Genomic DNA, 25,797 nt, shown 5'->3' with positions numbered 1-25,797 from the left:
GCATATCGGTTAATATCTTGACCCTCCTCCACCAAAATAGCTGTTCAGTTGGCTGTTTTCCTATGTCATGAAGGCTGGAATTTCAGTTCAGAGAACACTTACTGTTCCCAACCCTAACTCTGTGGAAAGCCATCTAATTAGACTTCAATTTGATTGTGAGATGTTTTTAGGAGGTAATTTAATTATTGTTTGATTTTATACTAATGTTATGTATCTGATGTTAGCCACCCTGAGGCCGACTTTGGCCGGGGAGGGTGGGATATAAATAAAAGTTTTTATTATTATTACTTGTTATTATTCCTTTGTAAGAAAATATGAAATAATGTAAAACCATTTTTGCGGGGGGGGGGGGGTCAATGGGGGGGTTGACAGGGAATTTTCTGCACCGGGTACCACCTGACCTTCCCATGCCGGGGGGGGGGGTTGACAAAATTTCCCCCCCCCCCGGGTACCAATTTACCTTGCTATGCCCCTGGACAAGGAGAAGTGATTCTTGTATCTCCTTATCCTATCTTTTTCATTTCATCTGTTTCAGTATGTAAAGCCTGGCTCTTTTAAATAGGAGCCCGTTTTTATACATCAGAACCATTCTGCTAGGAAAATGTTATGACACAACATAAAGCATATGCTTTCAGAAAACGAGTGCGTCCAGCGCTGTGCCTGCAAAAACACACGGAAATGTTATTTGCTAGCAAGAAAAAAGGAACGGTTTTCCATCTGTTATAGAGAAGATCATCGCTTTGGTATGTAAGCAAGTTACTTCATTTCTCAAATTTATTCAAAAAGCTTATTCGTAAATCTGGGAACATAAACAAGATACAAACCCTTCCAACTCATGGAACAGACCCCCCCAAATTAAAAAATGTCGCCTGTTTGATGTTTTCCATACAATTCCCATATGGGAAAGGCTGCAGGTACATCTGGACGTTGAAAGAAAGCCTTTAAATCCCTTTTTATGGCTGCGGGGGGTGGGGGGATGTAAGGAATTATTACTGCTGATCTCAGAACATGAATAAACATCACCTGTACTGGTGAACCACGCAGTGCTTCAGAGTGTATTTGTTTACAAACCTTTAAGGAAAAGGGTATTCTGTGCTTTGCAAGAGTTGTCCATAAATCGCACAACCCTCACAGCTGAGAAGCAGACAGCCTGACACTTGCTTCCAGACTGAACATCATTCACACATTTATGTAATCCTTCCCATCCACTCAGATCAATGTGTGCATGTTGTACTCTGTGTCCTGCCACTGTTAGAGGTATGGTTGATGGGAACACACTGGCAGGGCCTTTTGTGTTGTGGTGCCAAGACTTTGAAATTTCCTGTCCCAGGAGATCAGATTGGCTCCTTCCTTCAAGCCCTTTAGATGCCAGACTAAATGCACATTTAAAGCACATTAGTTAGGGTTGCCATATTTCAAAAAGTGGAAACCCAGACACAAAGTTGTTGAGCTTTCTTTGCAAAATCAAAGTAATAATAATAATAATAATAATAATAATAATAAAGCTTCCTAGCTTTTTAAAAGGAAATTCGCCAAAAGTTGTTGAGCTTTCTTTGCAAAATCAAAGTAATAATAATGATAATAATAATGAAGTTTCCTAGCTTTTTTTAAGGAAATTCGCCAAAAAAAATCAACACTTCCGACATGAGTTGCCATATTTCCGAGTTTTCCTGGACTTTTTTTCGTAATTTCAGGAAATTCCGTCAAGATGATATTTCTGACGGAAAAATCCCAGATACCTCCAGGAAAATCCAGATTTGTGACAGCCCTACATTAGTTCTCTCAGAGAATCCTGAGAACTGCAGTTTTGTTTTAAGGGTGGTGGGAATTATGACGCTGGTGGCACTGTGGGTTAAACCACTGAGTCTAGGGCTTGCCGTTCGAAAGGTTGGCGGTTCGAATCCCCGCAACGGGGTGAGCTCCCTCCTGTTGCTTGGTCCCTGCTCCTGCCAACCTAGCAGTTCGAAAGCACAAAGTGCAAGTAGATAAATAGGTACCGCTCCGGCGGGAAGGTAAACGGCGTTTCCGTGCGCTGCTCTGGTTCGCCAGAAGCGGCTTAGTCATGCTGGCCACATGACCCAGAAGCTGTCTGCGGACAAATGCTGGCTCCTTCGGCCAATAAAGCGAGCTGAGCGCCACAACCCCAGCATCATCCACGACTGGACCTAATGATCAGGGGTCCCTTTACCTTTATCTTTAAGGTGGAATAACAGTTCTCACGATTTGGGCAGGTGGGGTGGAGAGTCATTTGTTGGATGAGCTTCAAATGTATGGAACCTAACCTAAGGCTTATGTACATATTAGCAACTTAAAATGCAGCAACGTCATTCCCGCCCCACGCTCCCACTGTGTTTCAAATCACATTTTTACAATGCTGTACACACCAGGGAGGGGACAGGGATGTCTTCACCAAGTTTGTTTCTCTGTGCCTGCAACCCCACCTGACCCCACCTCTGAATTCTGACTCAGCAAAGCTGTCATCTGCACATGTGCAGTAGCTGTCTCTAAGGTACACACCTCAGCTTAACCGTGACTTGTGTTTTCAAATCAGATGGAAGCTGGTTTGAATGTAAACTAGTAAAACAGAACTGTTTCCCATGATAAATATGGATTGCGGCTAACGTTATGTGTGCCTGGCTTCAAACATCAGTAGTGGGAGCGCGATGGCGCGGGATTAAATAGTAATGCATGCACTTATGCAAATTTCAAGCTGCCTTTTGCCTTTTGCACTGTGACTGAGATGAAAGAAAATTGCAAATAAAATAAAAATAGTATGCAGTAACCCTAGACCACGATCTGTTTCAACTTGGAAACCCTCTGAATAATAAACTGTGGAATATATGGTCATTAAACTCTCCTCTCCCTCATGATCTGATCGTGTTACAGTTGGGAAAATACTACGGCTCCGTCAAGTCTTCTCACCTGGATTGGGGATTTCATGTCCGCTCAGTTTCCTGTCTTCAAGGACTGTAACTCTATAACGGTGCTGTGCAAGGATGTGCCGATATAACAGGAGGTCTTGTTCACTGCCGGAAGACGGGATGTACAGTATTACTGCCCTTGTCTGACTTCCAAAGAATTTAAAAATGGAGTCCTCCATCTAAAACAAGAAACAAGAAAAAAGGGGTATTCGTAAGCTATATAAGGCAACACACAGCACCATGAAATGCTATCACATGCAAAATAGTTTATGTTTTTCCTGGGAGCAGTTTCAGACAACCATATTATTTATGCAATAATTACAATAGTAATGTAGTCGCGTGACATTTGAATATCTAGTTACATTCTGACTCACTAGGGGACAGTCATTTTTACTTCCTAGGAGTAGTATCCCTCAGTGGAAAGAAAAATCCCACCTAGTAAGATAATTCCCATAGGAGTTGTTAGCTGGTTGTCTGAATCCACCTTGACTAAATAGTTTGGAAGTGCAACAAGGGACACAGAATGCAGGTTCTCCTTGCAGTTCCCAGGAAAACACAAAATTAGGAGATGGTTCATGAAGAGTTTCATTTTTTATATGCTGGCCCCTTTATACATGAATTGTTCTTCTCACGCCAATGTGGTGTCGTGGTTAAGAGTTCCAGTTACAGGTAGGTAGCCGTGTTGGTCTGCCATAGTCAAAACAAAATAAAATAAAAAATTCCTTCCAGTAGCACCTTAGAGACCAACTAAGTATGTTCTTGGTATGAGCTTTCGTGTGCATGCACACTTCTGGTAGACTTGTAATCTGGTGAACCGGGTTCGCTTCCCCGCTCCTCCACATGCAGCTGCTGGGTGACCTTGGGCTAGTCACACTTCTGTGAAGTCTCTCAGCCCCACGCACCTCACAGAATGTTTGTTGTGCGGGAGCAAGAGAAAGGAGAATGTTTGCAGCTTTGAGACTCCTTCGGGTAGTGATAAAGTGGGATATCACTCTGGGTGTTGGCTATATGTTTCCCTATACATGAGTGTCAGTCAAAATGCTTCCAGTTGCTGAGGTGACGCTTAGAGCCACATTTTCCCAGTCACAGGAAGTAGTTTTATATTACACTTGGCTCAAGTATAAAGCTCTTCACGGGGGGCAAACACATAACTGTGTTAAGCTCTTTGATGAACGACTAACACGTCTCTGTTTTTAATATAGAGTACACCTCTTTCCCTGACTACAATCGGTACAGTTGATGCTAGTTGCACTATTCCATTCACATTTTATGAAATATGTTGAATAAACGTGTCAGGCAACAAGTTTCGAAATATTCCAGGCAGCAAATGCATTGTGCTCATAAGCAAAAGTAACCAGGAGTAAAGAGGAAGTTATGATTTCAACGGTGTTGTGTTACACACTCTTGTAATTCATCCTTGGCCAGCTGAGGTTGTATTTATAACCTATTTATTCAACAGTGAGAGATTAAGTATTCCTGCATTGCAGGGGGTTGGACTAGATGGCCATTGGGTTCCTTCCAACCTTAAGATTCTGTGATTTGAAGTACAATTTTACCTCAAAACACCCCTTCATCTCTTTTTACCCCTTTCTGCTATCTTCTTCTGATATTTCCTTCCCCATTATATTCCTATTCTCAGTTAGCCTCAAGGGCTACTAAAGCCTCCTTTGTTGTTTCATATGTCTGGCTCCCTATTCTCTTCTGAATATAATTCAAAGAGTGTTTTTTACTGGGATTATGCAAAACCAACTGGAGAAATTCTGTCATGAAGTGAGAGGAGGGTGGGGGGTGGTATTAAGATTTGTTTGCAAGCAGTGGCATTTCATGGAAAATTCAACTTCTGGTTTGAATTCAACTGAAGGCATCAGACAATTACGCAGATGATATTTCACACAATTACACTGCACCTTGGGTTATGTAGTCTTTAGAGCAGGGGCTCCCCTCTATTGCTGTAGACTTGAAGACTACAGCTGATAGCCAAAGTACAAAGATTACAGCTGAATGCATCACCAATCTCTTGAAACTTTTGCAGAGAGCAGCTGCAAAGGGTCCCGATTTATATTGGACAGAGTTCATGTGTGCTTTTTTTAAAAAGTGCAAACAGTAATGGGTGGGAAAACCTATGGAGGAATGGTGCAAGGCAACAAGTTGTTCTTCCCTGTGCCAAGGTCCAGACTGGGTTATGTCCTGCACAACCTCACTATTTGCAAAAGTTTAATACTTTGTGCATCCCTTATGTCTCATGTAGCTTCACCCTGAGATCCTGATGGACAGAGACATATGATCATGTGTTGTATGAGTAAATGCAAAGTTGTATGAATGTGTGTATGTATGTATGCACACGGGACAATGAAATGCCACAGTGGGCTTCATTATGGAAGGCGGTTTGGCACAGAAGGACTGGAATACAGTGAGGATAAAGAGACCGATGAAGCTATTGTAAGAAAGCAGAATACCAATTGTCATAAGGTGCGAAGCGTGCAGTATTTTCCTTGATAAATATAAATGAGTCTGCAGTGGATTTGATGGGAAACGACAGCTTTCAGTAAGTGAGCTGTTTTACAATGCCATTTCACTGTAATAGAAAGTAAATGTTAAGCCAGATTCCACTTTAAGCAGAATTTGGCAGTCACCCAGGTGTTTTTTTTAATACATAAAGTCCTACGCCAGTAGAGTCTAACATACCTATGAGTCATGTTCTCATCTACGCTAGGCCCCAGTGGAATCTGGAAGTTCAAGGGAGAATGTCTGCTTGAGTTTACCATCTGTGTGCCAGGTAAGGACAGTCACCAAAGGAACACAGTGAGACAATTTTAGTGCCTAACCCATTGCTGTGGGATTCCTTTCTCCTGGAAACTTGCCAAAATCTAGCTAACTTACACAACTTTTACAAAACCTTTTCATCTGTACTAGAATTTGACAGTTTATATATTAGCGTGTGTACACACACACTCACACACACACACTCACACACACAGTCTGTTGATTAGTCTTAACTGTGATTGCAGTTACATCATCCAGCCAAACAGTGCATAAACTGAACCCCCAAACTCTCCAAATCCTTGATTCCAGAAACACAATTTTTGCCATTGAGGAAATGCCTGCTAACCATCTCTGCGTGCATCCTGGTTCAGACGGTCATCTCCTCCTCATGATCCTTTACATGAGAATAAAAATTAAAAAAATGTGTCACACTCTTCTGCCATGACTCTTTTGCTTGCAGGTAATCATTTTCCAACACTTTGGGCAGTTCTTCATCCCTCCCGCTTGGACCTCCTCCTCAAGAGTCTATTGCATACTGTCTAGAGTTGCCATATTTCAAACGACAAAAATCTGGACAGAAAAGTTGTTGAGCTTTTTTTTTGCAAAAAAAGGTTTAAAGTGCCATTTTGGAGCTATTTTTATGATGGGCAAAAATGGCACTAATAATAATAATAATAATAATAATAATAATAATAATAATAATAATAATTTGTTTATACCCCGCCCATCTGAGCAGCTTCCAACAAAATATTAAAATACAATAATTCACTATCAACATGGGCTGGATTTTTCCTAGCAATTTTTCTTTTTGCTGATTTCAGCCAGACACTGCTTTATTCTGGATATGTCTGGTAAATTCCAGACATATGGCAACCCTAGTCCTGTCCCTGTTTATTGAGGCCTTCTGGTGGAAGCAACCTCACAAAGAGACAATTGCAGACCTGCCCTCAGTGCTCCCTTCCCGGAGGACAAAACCAAGGCAACAACAAATGCAAACAAAACAGGCAGGGCAACGTTTAGAGATTTAAAATTGGCCACAACTTTTATTGATTACAGATGTAGGTAGACTTTGGCTCAGGCATTGGGCATTTATCCATTATCAGCGTCCGGATGGAGGGCTTGCATTTAAGAAGGATCATGCCTGGGGTGGAGGGCCACTCAAGATGCAGATCTACTAAGGTGGCCCTCCATAGAGAGAAGCTCTGGCTTCTAGATAGGGGCTTCCACTGAGACCCCTCTCACAGGTAAGGTGAAAAAGGTAAATGACCCCTGGACGGTTAAGCCCAATCAATGGTGACTATGGGGTTGCGGCGCTCATCTTGCTTTCAGGTTGAAGGAATCAGCATTTGTCCACAGACAACTTTCTGGGTTATGTGACCAGCATGACTAAACCGCTACTGGAACAACGGAGGACTGTGACAGAAGCCAGAGCGCACGGAAACGCCATTTAACTTCCCGCCACAGCGGTACCTGTTTATCTACTTGCACTGGCGTGCTTTCGAACTGCTAGGTTGGCAGGAGCTGGGACAGAGCAACGGGAGCTCACTCCGTTGAGGGGATTCAAACCGCTGACCTTCTGATTGGCAAGCCCAAGAGGCTCAGTGGTTTAGATCACAGCGCCACCCGCGTACGCTGGCAGGGGCTGATGGGAATTTTAGTCCAACAACACCAATTTCTGGTTAAATGAACATGTAATATAAATATTCTTCCATAAGGATGACATAAATGTTTTACAACTTTTCTCTAAAGGAAGAAAGCAAAATTACGTGTGTGTGTGTGTGTGTGTGTGTGTGTAAAACTCAAGAATTCTAAATGTTTAGGTCAAGCCTACCACCACTAAAGGTCCAGTAAAAACGACAGCCTTTTCATTTTTCTGCTTTTAATTAGCAAATAACACTTTGACAGAATATATACTTAGAAATAAAATGGCCTGACTGGAACACAGCCAAACCAAGCATTAATTTTCCTCCACAGGCAGCGATAACGGTTAAAAATAGTTCCTAAAAATATTGCACAAGTCAGTTTTGGAAAACAGGATAATAGATCATCTAGCCTCTCATTTCCAAAGTGTCTAGACAGAAAACTTTTGTACTGGATTGTTCTGATTCTGGAAGGAGTTGACTCAAACACTTTCTTCATAAACTCTTGATTTAAATGCAGGTGCTTTGAAATCTTTCCTTGGCCACTTGTTTAACAGACCGCAAATTGTAAAACAGGGTCTACTTCTAGACATTAATGTTTCCTACTGCAAAAACACACATGTATCACTAAGAGAATAAATATGTTCTAACTGGACAATGAAGAATTTGGCTTCTTTAGTGGAAACTTCCCTTTCCCTTTGAAATCCAGGATCCCATGTTTTCTCTAATTATGCCATTAGCAACGAGAAGTTTAGCATACAGGAATGGACTAAACCTTTGCTGCTCTCAATAACAATTTTGAAACAGATAAGCTTATGTGATGTGCTGACGGGGGTGTATTTATCTAGTTATAAATGTCAAGGAAATAACCATCAGATTAGCTGCACGTGCAGAGTTATAGAATCTAGTAATGATCAAACAGAAGCAGACATATAGGTGCATCTATGAGAAAGTAAAACAGCTGCAGTTGTTATCTCTGACACAAAATGTCTGCTTAAATAGAAGCAACGCTCGGGAGCCATAAGGTTTGTGGCCACCTCAAGAATATGTCTCCCAAGGACATAGCTGCCATGTTTCTGTGTTTTCTCACCTCGTGTTATAGGACCCCTGGACGGTTAAGTCCAGTCAAAGGTGACTATGGGGTTGTGGCGCTCATCTCACTTTCAGGCCGAGGGAGCCGGCATTTGTCCACAGGCAGCTTTCCGGGTCATGTGACTACCATAACCAAAGCTCTTCTAGCACAACGGGACACCGTGACAGAAGCCAGAGCGCACAGAAACGGCGTTTACCTTCTCACCACAGTGGTACCGATTTATCTACTTGCACTGGCGTGCTTTCGAACTGCTAGGTTGGCAGGAGCTGGGACAGAGCAATGGGAGCTCAACCTGTTGTGCAGATATGAACCGCCGACCTTCTGATTGGCAAGCCCAAGAGGCTCAGTGGTTTAGACCACAGCGGCACCCCCGCATTGTGTTGTAGTGACCGCTGGCTTTCCCTCACATCCAACCGAACCACAGTGAAATGCAGTCTTACTGCTTCTCTGCTCCCCGCTGCAAAAGTGCAGGTGTGGGAATACGCTACGACTGTTATCTCCCCGATCTTGTGCTGCCACGCGTGGGGGAGAAAAAAGGATCCGGCGGGAGTTAGAGCCGGGATCCCTCCGCGCCTCTGCAAGTACGGCAAAAAAGCTTCTGTTAACAGTTTCTGCTTTGCTTTCACACCCGGAAGGGCTTGTTTTTAGAAGTTACGATTGGTTAAGCCTGTTTAATGACGTTGTTTAATTCCTAAATAAATGGCCCCTGCCACTGTTCAGGGGCAGTTGGGAGAGCTCACTACTAGTGGCTGAACTTTCGGCCGCACCTTCTCATTTACTTCTTGCTCTGCCTGTTCTTTCCTATCTGGAAACCTTCAGAAGCCTTTGCAACGTAACTCCAGAGGAGCCCTTGTGACTCCAAACAAACCTTCAGGAACCTTCAGAACTCACAACAATCATCTCACGACCTTCAGGTTGATAACCAGAGGACCCTTTCACGGCCAGTGGGAGCAGGAACTCCGGGATTACTGGTCGTCCCAGATGCTGGTTATCCCCACATGCAGGATTACTTATCAGCTGCAAGAACCGTAAGTCTTTCCCACTCGGCTTCTGCAATGGTCCTGCAAGAAGGATTGCAAATCGGGAAGTGTGATGCAAACCAAAGAGCACAGATGCAATGTGATGCAGTTAAGTCAATGACCCTTCCTAAGCAGCCAGGTTATGTAACCCCCTTTCTTATTTTGAATGTGGGTGGGTTGAATGAATCCAAGTAGACGAGGCCAGTGTCATGGGGTTCCTGCCCCAGTGTGGATTCCCCCTCCCCCCCTTTGTGGATTGTGTTTCTAATCAAAATCAGACATAGATGAGGCAGGATTACTAAAATTACATTTTATGCCAAGAGAGTTCTAAAGAATGAGCTGTGTTCATCCCCTTCTAGCTTTCAGAATTTTAGCTCTAAAAAAAAAAATATTTAAAAAAGTTATCTTTTTGGCCAATGGGACAGCAATTATGTACTCTATGAACCAGTTCCTCGGGCAATTTCGTATTTAAACAGAAATTGCTTCAAAGTTCTGCAAGCTAAAGAGAGCACCCGAGGCCAGCAAAAGGCCTTGCATTAAAAAATAAGATGAAAAGACAAAGTGCTTTCCCTACTGGATATATTATTATTATTATTATTATTATTATTATTATTAGAATTTATTGGAGGTCTCAGGGCAGTTTACAGAACAAAATCAAAATATAAAACCAACTCAAATACCTCCACACAAAAAACACATTTTAAAAGGGCACAGGATGTCAATCAAATCAACCAAAGGCCTGGTTAAAAAGAAACATTTTTGCCTGCTGCCTAAAGGTGTATAATGAAGGCACCAGGCGAACTATCCTAGGGAGAGCATTCCACAGATGGGGAGCCACTGCAGAGAAGGCCCGTTCTCATCTTGCCACCCCCCGGACCTCTTGGGGAGGAGGTACATGAAGAAGGGCCGCAGAAGATGATCTCAGGGTCCGGGTAGGTTCATATGGAAAGAGGCGATCCTTGAGGTATTGCGGTCCTGAGTCGTTTAATCTAATCTAATCTATCTATTTATCTATAATCTATCTCTCTCCTGGATACAGTGGTGCCTCGCAAGACGAAATTAATTTGTTCCACGAGTCGTTTCGTATTGCAAAAATTTCATCTTGCGAAGCACGGTTTCCCATAGGAATGCATTGAAATTTAATTCCCATAGGAATGCATTGAAATTTAATTCCCATAGGAATGCATTGAAATTTTCGTCTTGCGAAGCACGACCATAGAAAAATTTGTTTCGCGAGTCACCTAAAAAATTGCAAAACCTTTACGTCTAGCGAGTTTTTTGTTGCGCGAGGCATTCATCTTGTGAGGTACCACTGTATCTGTGTTGGTAGGTTTGAATCACACTTACCCAGAAATCAACAGAAGATGTTTGCCACATAGTTTCGACCACAGATTATATGAAGTAGTGTGTTAACACTGAGCTGTGATGGTGTGGGTCTCGGGCTCAGACTCAGAACCGGAGGAGGCTCAGTCCACGTCGGATCCTCTGTCACAGGCATCAGCTGAACCTAGTCTGGGGCCTGATCCCAAAGAGCCTCAGTCTGCTCAGGTTCCCCTGCCATAAGCACCAGCTGGGCCGAGTCAGGGGCCTGAGCCAGTCCTGGCTCCAGGTGCTAAGGATACTTCATTGCCGTCAGCTGGGCCATCAGAGGCTGAGGCGGCCCCTGGGTCTAGTAACCCACCGACGTCTCCCAAGCTGCAGAGACCCTGGGCTGAGAGGAGGAGGATTGACCTGAGCACTCGCAGGAGGAGTGCTCGCCTTCAGGCGAGGCAGGGCAGTGAGTCATTAGGGGATCGGGACCGGCCATTACCTCATCAGAGATAAAAAAGCGGTCAGATCCCAACATTGCTGCTTGCCAGATCCTGCCTGTGTTGCTGTTTCTGACCCTGCCTGGATTCCTGCTCTGCACCCTGCCTTGACTTCATCAGGCTGACCCCTCATTGACTCCTTGGACAGGACTTGGATCTCTCCTCTTGCATTACCCTCGGGACCAGCACATGAGCATCTACCCACATTTTGTATTGACTAAAATAAAGCACATTCGTGACCACACTCCAGCGAAGGTGTTGCTGGACAATGGTATAAGCCAGCCGTGCCCACTGCGAACCACCCAGGCATTTGTCAACGGCAAGCGAATTTCTGGAAAGCAAGTTAAATTTATTGGGACCACTAGGAATACCATGGAGCTATAGTGAAATCTTGGCATCTTGTTTTCAGGGGTGCCAAGAGATGGATGGAAGTTGGCTAAAAAGCCACTTGGCCCAATGGAAAGAGTTCCACTCAAGTAGCGCCCGGGTCAACTTCATTGTTTATTGTGCTATAAATCAGCTGCCAACAACGCCCCCAATGTACATTTCTGAAACAAGCTTCTTTGTATTATCATATGGAGCTCCACCAGTTGTCCACACCCCTCCAGCATGTTTTATTGGGATATGGTTTATTTAGGGCTGCAATATGTCTGGGACATTACCGGGATTTCAAAGGCAGAATTGACACCCAGGGAGGATTTCTCAAAGGTGGCGCTTTGCCCTGGATCTTAGGCAAGTCAATTGCAAAATCACATTTTTGATGCCTTAAAAAAGAAAAGAAAAGCTCAGCAACTTCTGGGTTTTCCTTTAAAAAAAAAAGTTCAACAATTTTGAGGTCTTCCTAAAAAACAGCTCAACAACTTTCGGGGTGTCCTGGTTTTTACTTTTTGAAATAAGGCAACCCTAGAATGCTTGGGTGCTTCCTACATTGCTAGAAAGAAACTCATTTCCTCTTTCTTTCATTTTTCCTTCTCTGGAGGCTATTTAAACATTTGTTGGCTTTTTATATCACTAGTATTTTTTGTTCAGGAAGGAGGAGGATTTGAACTGCGATGGCTGGAATGCTACTCTGCTTCTCATTGTTTGCTATCTAAATATAGGGCAGGCCCCTAAATCAAGGAGAGATGCTTTGACTGTTGGCATCGTAGCACACAAGAGTGGGCTGAACGGCTCATGTGGTTAGTCGACAGAACTTTGCGTGTTGGGTGGAAAGATAGTCCTAAACACAAACTCCTTTTGCTTAATATTTTGACATATATACCGTATTTTTCGCTCCATAGGGCGCACCAGACTGTGGGAATACACTTCGTGGGTTCCTTTGAACCCGCGGTTATTTGTTTAATTCAATGTTATTTATGTACTATTTTATGTGTTCTTCCACGTAAAAGTGAAAGCAAAAGCAGAGCTCAGTAGGCATCTTGCCACTGAGATCCCTCCGCCTAAAAAGTTAGTTCCAGAGGTTTTGAAGTTGTCAATGGTCGTTTATTCTGCTTCCCGCCTTTTTTGGGGGCAGCAACAGCGTTCCTATTGGTAAATATATCGATCATGACGTTGCACTTGGTTGTCAATAAAAGGCTGCGGCTCCCCGTCTTGGGGAGATAGTTAGGATTTATCAGTCGCTTAGTGAGCGGGGTTTTTGGGGAGCGGGTTGGATGGGTTGGATGGGTTGGAAGCACGTGCAGGAGGTAGTTAGGACTTAGTTTGCGGAAGATTTGGCGGTAAAGGTTTAGATAGCTTTAGTTTTAGCATAGGCTTAGATCGCGGAAGATTTGGCGGTACAGATTTAGTTAGCCTTAGCATTGCGGAAGATTTGGCGGTGCAGGGTCTGTTAGCTTAGGAAAAGCTTAGAATAGGGCTAGGAATAGTGAAGTGTAAAAGCCTATGCGGGTCAGCCAAAGCCATTCAAAGAAGTAACGTTGTCTGTCTTTATTTCATCTTCATTTAAAAATTTTCGGGGTCTATTTAGCCTTTAAGCTTGGGTATGTAACTTTAGAGTAACTCAGGATGTCGCAAGCGTTTGTAGATATTTTCACAAGGCATTTTCATCCGAACCACTCACGCACCTTCAGATTTAGCCTGGCGGACAGCGTAACGGTGCGAGTTTATGCTCCAGAATTATCGGCCACTTTGTCCGCAGGCTCGGCCGGCGCCCATGCTTTTTACGCATGTGAGGTGCTGGCCGCAGATCTCCAGCAACTGGAATCCCGCGTGTAGGTGGCCTAAACTTACACGCGGGAAGCTCCAGCAAAGAATCCCCGCACCGGACCATAGGGCGCACCTCGTTTTTAGAGGAGGAAACAAGAAATAAAAATATTTTTCTTGTTTTCCTCTTCTAAAAGCCCTGTTTTTTTGAGGATCAGCTAAAAGTTTTGCAGCGTTTTTGCAAAGGGAAAAGCCCTGTTTTTCTGAGGATCAGCTAAAAGTTTTGCAGCTTTTTTGCAAAGGGAAAAACCCTGTTTTTTGAGGATCAGATAAAAGTTTTGCAGTTTTTTTGCAAAGGGGGAAAAGCAAAGCTCCTTTTGCAAAGGGGGAAAAGCAAAGAGGAAAAGCTCTGTTTTTATGGGGTTCAACTCACATTTCTGCAGCTTCTAAAGGAAAGGGAGCCTTTTTTACAGTTTCCAGACAGATAATCTAATCAGCCAGGCACATGTCGCTGGGGAAACAAACAACCTCCCTCTGCAGCACATTCAACAATGGAGGGCGGGGCTGAAAGGGAGCTGGGACTCTTATCTCTCCCCCGATCTCTTGCTGATCAGCTGATCAGCGGGGTCCTTTCAACACCCCCTTTTCTCTTTGTAAAATAAAAAGCATGATCCTCTTTTGGCCCCTGGACAATTCGGCTCCAGGGACCACCATTCGCTCCATACGACGCACAGAAATTTCCCCTTACTTTTTAGGAGAAAAAAGTGTGTCTTATGGAGTGAAAAATACGGGATTCCAAAAGGAAGATGTGGACCATTGTTCATGTATGAATTGTTTCATGCAGATTATAAATTGAGTGGTATTGGGTTTAATGCTTGGACGGAAAGTTATGGGAAACACACCTTACGGCATGTTGTACTCTGAAAGAAAATTTTATGAAAATGATGTACCGGTGGTATTTGACTCCTAGTGAGTTAGCAAAAATGTATAGAATAAATACAAATACCTGCTGGAAATGTAAAGAGAAAGAAGGTACTTTTTCTCGTATGTGGTGGTCATGTAAAGCTTTCTGGGAGATGATATATAATGAAATGGGATTTTTTTAAAAAAAAAACTTTTGTTTAAAAAAACCAGAAGCGTTTTTATTAGGAATTATAGGTGCCGACATTCCAAAGGAGCAGAAAATTCTTTATATGTATGCGATAACAGCCGCACGGATGCTACTACCCCAGAGATGGAAAGAAGAAAGAGTCCCTACCAGAGAGGAATGGCAAACCAAGCTGATGGATTATGCCAAAATGGCAAAGCTGTCTGGAAAGCTCAGAAACCAAGAGGACAAAAACTCTTTAAAAGAATGGGAAAAAATTATAAATTATTTAGGAGACCGCTGTAAGCAGATGAAAACATTAGCAAGATTTTAATTTCACTTGTAACGTAACAAATACTATGGATAGTATGGATGGATGCAAAATATAGATTATGAAATAATACACAGTTGAAAATGTTGACAATAGGACCCATGGGGGGGGGAGACTCAAGATTCAGAGAAATATCTGTATACGGATATGTATTTGGTATTGTTAAAAACTTATATTTGTAAAATCAAATAAAAATGATTTTTTTAAAAACTCACAAATGCTTGGAGTGTCAGACAACGAGCTGGGAGACCCTAATACAAATCTCTACTTCAGTTATGAAGGTGACTTTGGACCAGTCACTACCTATCAACCTAAACTACTTCTCAAGGTGGCTGTGAGGATAAAATGGAGCGGGGAGAGCCATGTACCTTGAGCTCCTTGGAGGAAAGGTGGACCGCATGAGGTCCGGAGGGTGGCAACAAGAGAATGGGCCTATTCTGTACTGGCTCCCCATTTGTGGAATCCTCTCCCAGGGAGCTTCACCTGGTCATTTCATTTTATATATTTTAGGCGCCAGGTGAAAATGTTCCTCTTCAACCGGGTCTTTGACCGATTAATATCGTACAGCCTTTTAAATGGGTCTGTGGGAAGGGGGGGGTATTGTTTTGGTTTAATTATTGACTTGCGTTTTATCTTGTGAACCGCCCTGAGATCTTTTGGTGAGGGGCGGTATATAAATTTAATAAAACAAATAAATACATACATATAAATGTACAGTAAATAATTAAATTTCCAACCTCTCTCCTTCCTTAGTTGCCTTGTAGTCAAGATCTGCTTTGAGGACTGAAACCCAGAAGGCAAATATAAATAAATTTGCCGTGAGAACTGCATAGACTTCGTCCAACTTTTAAAACAATAAGATCGGCCATTCTCCTGAATGCTCAGAACTTGCACAGCTACAAATATTCAGTTTAGCTGACTCTAAATTGGTCCTCCATTCAGCTGTGTCCCTATTTTAGGTTGATTGCAGTTCCCACAGGAGTGTAGGTCAATCTGGGATAGCCACAAAGAATGTACTACCTACTGTAATTCAAGTTCATATTTCAGCAACAGGAAAGAGGATGAATACCAAAGCCAGGCCTTGTCCCTAAATATACACACCAGGGCAAACTTTTGCCTCCTTCTCATGTTGTGTATTGTGGAATCGCTTCCATAAACTTCCATAAACTGAGTCAGATCATTAGTCCACCTAGCTATTGGTTCTCCAGAATTTCAGATAGGGATCTCTCCTAGTCCCAGTGTATTCTCCTTTTTTAGTTGTTACTCACGTAAGTGCCACACTATCTATCTATCTATCTATCTATCTATCTATCTATCTATCTTGGGGGGGGGGGGAGGTGACAGTACCATTTAACCTTGAGTACCCACAGAAAAAAGCACTGCCTAGCCCTACTGGGACATATTGGAAACTTTATGCATTTATGTGGTCAGGGATGATGGAAGTTGTGAGTTCAACAATGTCTGCAGGGCCACAGGTTCAACATCACGGTGCTAAGGTGTGAATATTGCCCTAAAAGGGTTCAAAATTATTAGATGGGATAAACTTTTGTCAAGCGTCTTAAAATCTACAAGTGATAGAATACTAACAATCAAAGAATAGCATTCTAGATGCATTATTTGGCCATACTTGCTTACAACTATGTCATCAAATTACACTCAGACCTGCTACTAAGAAATCAGCAAAAGGATATCTGAATCAGTGCTCCCCCCCCCCAAAAAAAAATGTTTAGGGGTACTCTCATTTCCCCACTCATATTGAAATACTGCCCCTCAATGAGGCCAAACTTAGATTCACAAAATGTTTAGGGGTATGTGTACCCCTGGGTACCCCCAGAAAAAAGCACCAATTTGAATTATCAGCCACCCCTTAGATGAAGCTATATCTGGATTACAGAGCAATTTCTAGATGCAAGCTGCCCAATAATTAGGGGCGACAAGACTGTTTTATTTATAGTCATGACATAGATTTGTTTGTAATAAGAGAAATGGTCTGGAGGACATTTAATTTAAAGAGCCAGCGGCACATTTTATAACAAATGTCACCAGGAAAATAGCTCGTACAGCCACAAGAAGTTGTTGACTTCATAACTATGATCAAACAAATGGCTAAGGTTGAAATATTTCAGCACAGCTGGAATGTGGGTAACTCAAGGACAAGTGGTTGTTTCTGGCAGACAAAGGAACTATAAACAAATATTATGATGCGAAAAACATAGGATATTCTCTGGCCACATTGAAGAGCCTCTGAATCCAATGGAAAAGATGGAAGTACATTGCTAAATCTGGATCGTTCCCTCGAAGCTTTGTCTTTTTGCTGTCATGGTTGCTTTTTCAGAAATTCATTTAATGAACCTGAAAGTGGCCTTGCGCGTAGCTCTGAAATACTGCAGATCTCTACATGCACTCCTGAGGGCAATTTGGGGACAAGAAACTGTGCTAATTAACCTTGGAAGTCACTTGAAAAAAAGCCCTCTCATTTGACTTGTGTGTCTTAACCCCATAAAATTCCTAACGCTGTTTCGTAGATCATTGGAGTACTGGAGCTTGTCAAAGAAAGAAAGTGTAAAATCCAGTATTTAATAGCATGTAATGTCATCATAAGGCTAGGTCACTGCACTGAGGACGGGGTGGATCAACTTTTAAAAGTTTACTGGAAGAGAGAGTTTCACTATTACAATTTTCCTCTGCTGTGTTAAGTGCAAGATGCAATGTAAGAGCTTTTGAACAAATACACCAACTGTGTAGACTAGCTGGTGTGTATAAATAGCTGCCCGACTAGCAAACTAGCAGTGCAGAAAACCTCAGTTATGCACACCACACCCTGTAGTAAACAAGCGTGCATTCTGCCAAAACTATATTATTTCTCTGGAGGAAAACTAACTTGTAGTGCTCAAGTGGTGTTGTGCATAGTGTTGGGCTTTGACCTGGGAGACCCTTGTTCAATTTCTCGACCAGCCATGAAGCTCGCTGGCAGACTTTAGGCCAGTCCCAGTATTTGTCAGTCTAACCAGCACACATTCTTGATGCAAAGCTGGGGAGAAACCATGTATGCCCCCCTAAGGTCCTTTGAGGAAGTTTGCAATAACAGTGTATTGAATGAGTAAATAATGTGTTAATCCACGAGAACTCTCTTTTTCTCAACAGACAAATAGACAGGAATCCATCTCCTATAACTAGACACATTCAGGATATTTCAACAATTGTGTACTAGGAAGCCCACCAGGCACTCGACACTGCTTCAAAGTGTCGAAGCAATGATTCTTCAACATCAACTTCGTTGGACTGGTCATGTTGTGCGGGTGCCTGATTATCATCTTCCAAAACAACTACTGTATTCCAAACTTAAAAACGGTAGGCGTAATGCTGGTGGTCAACAAAAGAGGTTCAAAGACTCTCTCAGGGCAAATCTTTAAAAAATGTAGTATAAACACCAACAACTGAGAAACACTGGCCTGCGAGCGCTCCAATTGGAGAACAGCCTTTACCAAAGGTGTCATGGGCTTTGAAGACTCTCAAACTCTGGACAAAATCAACTCAGGACATGATCAACTCCCACCCGGAAACCTATGTCCTCAATGTGGAAGGATGTGTGGATCTAGAACTGGCCTCCACAGTCACTTATGGACTCACTTTTAAAACAGTGTTTATGGAAGACAATCTTATTCAGCTACAAGTGGTCACCAAAGAAGAAGAAGCCCACCAGAGTTGCCACCACCAAGAGAACCATAATTACAGAGCACTACTCACTATTATCTTCACTCGTCCCTACAATCTCTAGTTCAGACCGATGGAGCATCGCTTCACTCCAGGTCATTAGGACCTACAGAAAGGAATTGTGGGTGATACAAACTTGGGAGGACTGGGTTTAGCCCTCTTCTCATTCCTACCCTCAGACCCTCCAAGTGTCCCTATTTTCCAGGGACAGTCCCAGATTTACAGAAGCCATCCCACTTTGATCCTGGAATATCCCACTTTTCCTTAGGACATCCCTATGTTCATTGGAGAAATGTTGGAGGGTATGGAGTTATGTGACCTCCAAGCCAAGGAGATAAGTAACTATACAATCTTAGAAGACATCTGAAGGCAGCCTTATATATGGAAGGTTTTTTTAAATGTTTAATGTTTTATTATGTTTCTATGTATGTTGGAAGCCGCCTGGAGTGGCTCGGGCAACCCAGTCAGATAGGCAGGGTATAAATAAAATATAACAACAACAACAACAACAGTCATCCCTATTTTCATTGGAGAAAGGTTGGAGGATGTGCACCCTTTGCTGTGATGCTTGTAGGTCAGGTTACGTTTTTCAGAACACAACGAGCCGGGCAAGAAAAATAGTCCAATCTCCCTAACATGCTAACATCAAATGGCTTGGACTTTGAAGACAGCATCATATTTTTATAGGTCAGCATACAGATGAGAGAGAAAATTTCAGTAGTCCTGGGAGTGTGCTTCCAGTTTTTAGACACCTTGATATGCAACGAAAGAGTTCAGGATGCAGCAAAATTTTGGAAGTCCTGATAATCAGAACATTCAAATTGTTTTTGGTCTGAAATGAGAGGGCCAGTTTGGAGGGTACATAGCAAATCAGCACTGTGCTAGCCATCCAGATCTGTTCAAAGGATTGCAATGAGGCATAAGCAGGGTTTTGGGATAGGGTTTACTGGAGTCTAAGACAACAATCCTATACGAACTTGCAAGGCAGTGAGGCCTACTCAACGCAATAATTTCTGAGCAAACACACTTGGGCCTGGAATGGGAATAACTATATATTTACTGAGTCAAAGGGAAACTCTGTACCCAGCAAATTCCATCATAGTAGTTCTATGATTATGGAGGAAACATTTAAAATGTATGAAAAATGGTTGGTAAATACTCAGGGATATTATTATGTAGACCACTTCCTCTGGCCAGAGGATAGCACAATGCATTCTATGATCACTACTGTTCCCTGCTTCCTTCATCCTATTCGATACGCAATCTTATCCTTCACCTCCCTGTTTCTTTTTGACATATTCTAAATGATTTGAAGCCGTAAGTCTTGGAAGAAGCAAAGTAGGATAATAACAGATAAATGCAAATCTATGGGATGTGCCCGGAGTTACTGTTGCCTTTGCCGTTCCACAGGACTTTGGGTTTCTTGTTATGCATTTAGTGCAAATGACGCAGAACCACATACATTTTCCAACGAGACTGGGGTGCTCCAATTGCTACTGGGCAACTGCAGTTTCTCCCTCTCTCGGGGTGCTTTGGTGTGGGGGCTTAATAACGTAAACGGGTCATTCAGAAATGGTCGACAACAGATTTTGTTTGACTTATCAGATTTTCCTGGAAAGAGTGGTCTATATTAAATGGGACGTATAGAAACATGAGCTGGCATTTGATCCCAAGGGTGTTGTACAGATACTGCGGGAAATCTGCGTGCATGAGGAGAACCCATCCCACAGTCATCATCCATCTCAGAAGTACCCTTTGTCTCTCCCCTTTCTATATGTCCTTTTTGTGTACGCCCGCCCACCTTTCCTGGACCGATTCCTTTGACCATGCTCTTTGTGCTTCAGCAGGGATGGAGCAGAAATGTGATTCGGTTCGGATCAAAAGGCGAAGCTGCCCAATTCGCACTTCAGAAACAGTATGCGAACTGGATCACAGCCCTGCTTCAAAATGTGCAAGTCGCTGAATTTTGCGATGCCATTCCACAGCACAAAAATGAGCATGCTAGACTACAGTATGCATACATATTGATATGCTAGCAAATATAACATACAAAAATACATCGTGTTTGGCAAAATTGCTTTGCAAAATCGCGTACAAAAGTGTACGTTAGGAAAAGTTCACATTAAGACGCTGATGAATTTTTATGAGGACTTTTTTTTTGGCTGTTGAGGCAAACTGATGCAGAAAACTGAATTTAAGATTGAAAAAACAGATAAAAACAGATCTGACATATTTGCCCACCCCTAGTTTCACTCCAGGGGGGGGCATCACTTTGGAACACCCTCATCTAGACAATATAACAGGGCCAAGGATGCACCTTAGCTAGCAAGCAGATCCATCTCTGCTTATTTGAAGGTTAATTTTAGCTGTGCCTGCCAGAAATGTCCCTCAAGTTTCTAAGCCAGTTTTTCATTCTGTACTTATAGCTTCTCTTACCTCCTTCCGTACTTGCAGATTGCTTGAAGGGAGGAAGCAACGGGCTTGCCTTGCTGAGATCTCCTTGTACCTCCTGTGCTGTACCAACTCCGAAACCACTTTCTCTGATAGAACTCCATTGCCAACGGGTGAAATGTATCTCCTCGTCCTTAAGGGTGTCAGGGTCTGGTAGAAAAGACAAGCAGCCAGCACCAGAACCACCAGGAACGGGCGAAGTCGACACCACCTCCGGCCAGGCAGAATCTGCCGGCAAGCCATGGCCACCATGGGTTTCTAATGTTGTCCCGTTTCCACATTGCAGGAAGAGTCACTGTGGCTACTGTTCACCAGCGTGAAATAAAGGGAGAAACGTGACTTGTCCGTGGGGAAACACAAGTGCTCTCCATCACTTCTGGGCTTGTGCTTTCCCATGGCATCAGCCGGTGAGAAGTTCGAGGTCTCCGGAGCAAAATGGACTACGACAAGCAGCCCTCCAGGAAGCAGTCCCCCGACCTGTGCAAAAAGAGAGGAGGCAGGAAAACAGAAAGAAGTCACACGTACTTACGTCGCGTGGGTTGGGAAGGAGCAGACCTAAGCACCCTGAAATAGTTTGTGGCAGAAGGAATCTTACCGTTTGGAAGAAAGTTTATCCCACAAAACTCCAGCTGAACAACTGCATTCGTGAAAGCAAAAGGTTAAAAATTATGAGGTGTCTTTGTACAGCTGAAAAGCACCACAGATTTCCTTGTAGGTCCCCCCCTCCCTTCTGTTGCTTTTTAAAATACCGTTTCCTTCATTCCAGATCTTTTTAAATTGCCCTTTTCCTGTCGGCAAATGTGCATGCCTTCTCTCAAAGAGAATTCATCTGGTTTTGAACAAGCCGAAAGGCTAGATTTCCCTCAGTTAAGTTTCTTTCTTTCTTTCTTTCTTTCTTTCTTTCTTTCTTTCTTTCTTTCTTTCTTTCCAGCTTTCGGAGTTCAAAGTTATGTTTACTTACTTGGTTCTTAGCCCTGTCAGACGTTTTCCATTCTCCCCTAACAGGCTGCTGATTAAAACCACTCGGAGCAACACAGCCTCATGACTCCAGCTCATCTACACACACACACACAGCACTCCATCTGAACTCAGTTGGACCACAGACATATAAATAAAAAACAGGACTGCCCCGAGGGGTGGGGTTACATTCACCAAGCTCTAAAAAGCCTCACATGCTGGAAACTGTAGGAGCGAGGCTACTGCAACAATGTGCCCCCCCCATGCTTCCAAGCTATACAAGGACTCTAAAAATGTGGCTGGAATACAGACAACTCAAACATAATGAAGAAAGAGAAATGTTAAACCGCTCTGAGAACTGTTGCTCCATGAAGGGAATAGGGGTCTCAACAATTCCAGGCACACACACGCACCCCTTTTAAAAAAGCTAAATTTCTTTGGGGAAAGCCATAGCTATTTAAAGTGGTATGATACTGTTTTATATGTATCTGAATAAGTGTGCATGCACACGAAAGCTCATACCAAGAACAAACTTAGTTGGTCTCTAAGGTGCTACTGGAAAGAATTTTTTTATTTTGTTTTAAATGTAGAGTGCAGATGAGGCCTTTATATATTAATTAGCAGCTTCTTGTTAATGTGTTCTTACTAAAGATAGGATGGCATGCAGAGAAGAAAGGCATGGAAACCTAGTAAGTAAAAAAAAACCCCAAAACCTGATTCTGTAGGACAGGCATAGGCAAACTCCAGCCCTCCAGATGTTTGGGACTACAATTCCCATCAGCCCTGACCACTGGTCCTGTTAGCTAGGGATGATGGGAATTGTAGTCCCAAACGTCTGGAGGGCCGGAGTTTGCCTATGGCTGTAGGATGACCAGCTTCATATAATCAACTTGCTTAGGTCAAGTTAATATATGAAAGGGTTAATACCATAGAGTAAGCTGCTTTTCAAGGCTTAGCTGTGCCACTTCCTCTTACCTTGGGAGGAAATAGGTAATGAAGCCTTTGTCGTTGTCCCCAGTCTACCTGTGAGTTCTGTGTGTGAGGTTTGAGCTGGTCGTTCCGGCTCAGCTGCATGGCTTTCACCAGCCTCTTTTGTGTTTCCATACCAATAGTTCAGGAGCTTTGACCACTTTGCAACAAAGCTATATTTTACTGCCTGTGCAACTTTTCTGACTGATGTATGGGAAAGCACATGAATCTGACCGCTGGAAAGTTTGTAAGTACCGGTAAACCATTTCTAACTTACCAAATGTGTGGTCTTTTTCTATGCTGGAGGGTGGGAAGGAAACTTTGGAAGGAACTTCTAAAGGGAACAATTTTGAAACTCAGTTGGAAGTTTTTACAGCCTATTATTTCCATGCTGTACTTTGCTGCATATTTTGTGATTTTAAATCTCTGCTGGGGTTCTCTTACCAAAAGGTTATTGCCCTAAACTTGGATCTTGGCATCCAAGGAAATTCTTTTTTGAAACAACTGATCCAACATTCAGTGGTGGGGGGAAGCTTCTGGTCGAACCCTGCTGGGACTGTATCAGTTCAGACTACAGATGTGATTGCATGTTTGTGTACTCCTTGATGCTAGAAACCATCATTTTGCACTAGAATACTTAGAACAAGTTAAAAACTGGAAATGCTATCTAGTCTATTCATCCTTAAGATTCACAATAACTGTATCAGGTGCACTGAATATTCCTAGCTGCACTACTGAAGTTCTGCAATGCAAAAGGGGGTCAATATATACCTTCAGTTTTGAAGGTGTATAAAACCAAAATAGTTACCAAGGTTACATATAGCGTACAGGTTTGGATCTTGGGAGTTAATAAATCCTCAGAGGTGATGCAAACCACTTTTTTGATAAATATATATTTGTGTGCTAAGATGTGTCTGCAATGTTGTTCTTCAACTGGAAGCAGACATTTGTTCTCTATGGATTCAGGCTACCTGTCCTTGGTTTTGCTTAAGAATTATGCTTGTTCTTGGCCAACATTGGTTAATAACAAAGGTAAACACCTCTGGCTATTCACTACCTATCTTATGCCACTAGGATTAGAAAACCCACCAACAGAGACTTCTAGAACTTAACTTGCAAAATTCATTCACTCTTGTAAACTGTGTCTGCTCACCTCTCTACCTCGGTCTACAAACAGGGGTGGAGGACATCTGGTTCACAGACCTTATTGGGCTTGCATGGGTTCCCATCTGACCTGCGAGGCCAAACCTGATGTCATATGTGACATCTAACAAGGGGCAGGTGGAGATACAACCACCAATGCACAATTGGGAACCTTTGTGTGTGTTTCCATTTTGCCTTTATAGGGCAGTGAGTCGTGTTACAAAGCACAATTCAAGTCTAGGCAAGCAGGGCTTGTAGTCATAGTGATGTCAGGTGAGTTTTTTGGGGGGCGCGTGAATTTGTCCACTTGTCTAAGGGGCCTGCCAAGGCAGGTTATATGGGGCAGAACCTGGACTACTGGCTGGATCCAACTCCCCATCCCTGATCTGCAACCTCATAGTGATTATTGACATGCTCTGTTAACTATTGACATGCAATATTAACTATTCCTAGATTACAGGCAGGTATTTGTGAAACGTCATTTTATGAGGTTGTCTAGGCACTTGAAAGTTTGTCCAGTGGCCCAGTAAAACATTGGCCCACATTTTCCTATACTTATTTTTTGCTTTAAATTTATTTTATTTAACAACTATTAACAATAAACAATGCTTCTCATTGCTAAAGAAATATAAATTAACGACAGTATCATTTCTTCTAGAAACATTCCAAAAAACCTACTTGAATATGTTGTAACTTTTATAGGGTTATCTGCCTAAAACTTTCCCTACTTTGTCTATATTTTTAAACTATTGCTGCTCATTTATTGTTATACTTTTAACGTCCTGGGATTTTGCTAGGTTCTTATTTCAAAAGGCACAATTTTTGTGCATGTCTTTTGTGCGTTTTCCCTGCTGTGGTCGTCTTCAGAAGCCTGCACTACATTTGATGTTTATGGGCTACAGGCCAAATAAACTGAAACTGGATTTAGCACTTTGTGAAGGAGCCTAGCCTCTTCCAGAGATCACAGGCACTCCCAACTCCTCCTCCTATGTCGCCAGGAGGGTTATGAAGCTGACTTTTAAAAAACTAGCCAGTTACTGTTAAACCACAATTCCCAGTTTGGATTAAATGACACACTGTGTTTAACTGAAAGATGAGGCAAACATTTCTGAACTCCTCCTCTTAATTGTGGGAGGACAAAAGGGGAGCAAGCATACCATCCCAGGAGGTAGTACTGTGCTCATCCATGATGTAGCAAGCAGTGCATCTAAACATGCCCTCTCCTTGTGGAAAGCTAGAATATGAGGGATAAAAGTTCTCTAGGTCAGAATGTGATCTCTTTTTTTGTGGAAGCGTCTTTCCTACATGGAGGAGCACTCAAACTATCCCATCACCCAGACTGTAGAAGTACTATCCCGGAAAGACTGTACTGTATACTTTTTACTGAATGTTTCAATTGGCTCAAAGTCAAGGATAGGGCTGGGCAATATGTGGTTTCCAACATTGTGACATATCACCAGCTAAACATCACGATATACCGATATATTGCGATGTCTGAAATAAGGATGGCTTCATGGCTTTTCTTGCATCGTGATCTTTGCCGGCGACTGCTCTTGTGATTCGCTGCCCCCAGCATATGAGAACTGAGCCAGCAAAGTTAACAGGGGTTGCAGGAATCAAGAATTGACTGGTTTCACAGCTCCTAAGTAGGCTGCCTTCCCAGGTTGATGAGTCCCATCTGCCTCTACATTGTGGAAAATGAATTCTCTTGTCAATAGTTTATGGGTGTTTTTGTTCATGGATTCATAGATTATGGGGG

At 42.7% G+C, this 25,797-nt stretch overlaps 1 protein-coding gene across 1 annotated transcript in view; it reads right to left on the bottom strand.

Annotated features, from left to right (window-relative positions):
* Positions 1 to 22,089, bottom strand: part of CPED1 (cadherin like and PC-esterase domain containing 1) — a 125,152-nt gene extending 103,063 nt beyond the window's left edge. The window contains exons 1-3 of the mRNA XM_033162192.1: positions 21,931 to 22,089; positions 20,955 to 21,446; positions 2,923 to 3,100 (exon numbers count right to left, since the gene is read on the bottom strand). Of these exons, the coding sequence (XP_033018083.1) occupies positions 2,923 to 3,100; positions 20,955 to 21,221 (445 nt within the window). The 5' untranslated portion in view covers positions 21,222 to 21,446; positions 21,931 to 22,089. The remainder of the gene's footprint in view (positions 1 to 2,922; positions 3,101 to 20,954; positions 21,447 to 21,930) is intronic.
* Positions 22,090 to 25,797: the final 3,708 nt, after the last annotated feature.

The sequence above is a fragment of the Lacerta agilis genome, chromosome 10, assembly GCF_009819535.1.
Source record: "Lacerta agilis isolate rLacAgi1 chromosome 10, rLacAgi1.pri, whole genome shotgun sequence".
Classification (NCBI taxonomy): Eukaryota; Metazoa; Chordata; class Lepidosauria; order Squamata; family Lacertidae; genus Lacerta; species Lacerta agilis.
This window is presented reverse-complemented; position numbering and strand designations above follow the sequence as displayed.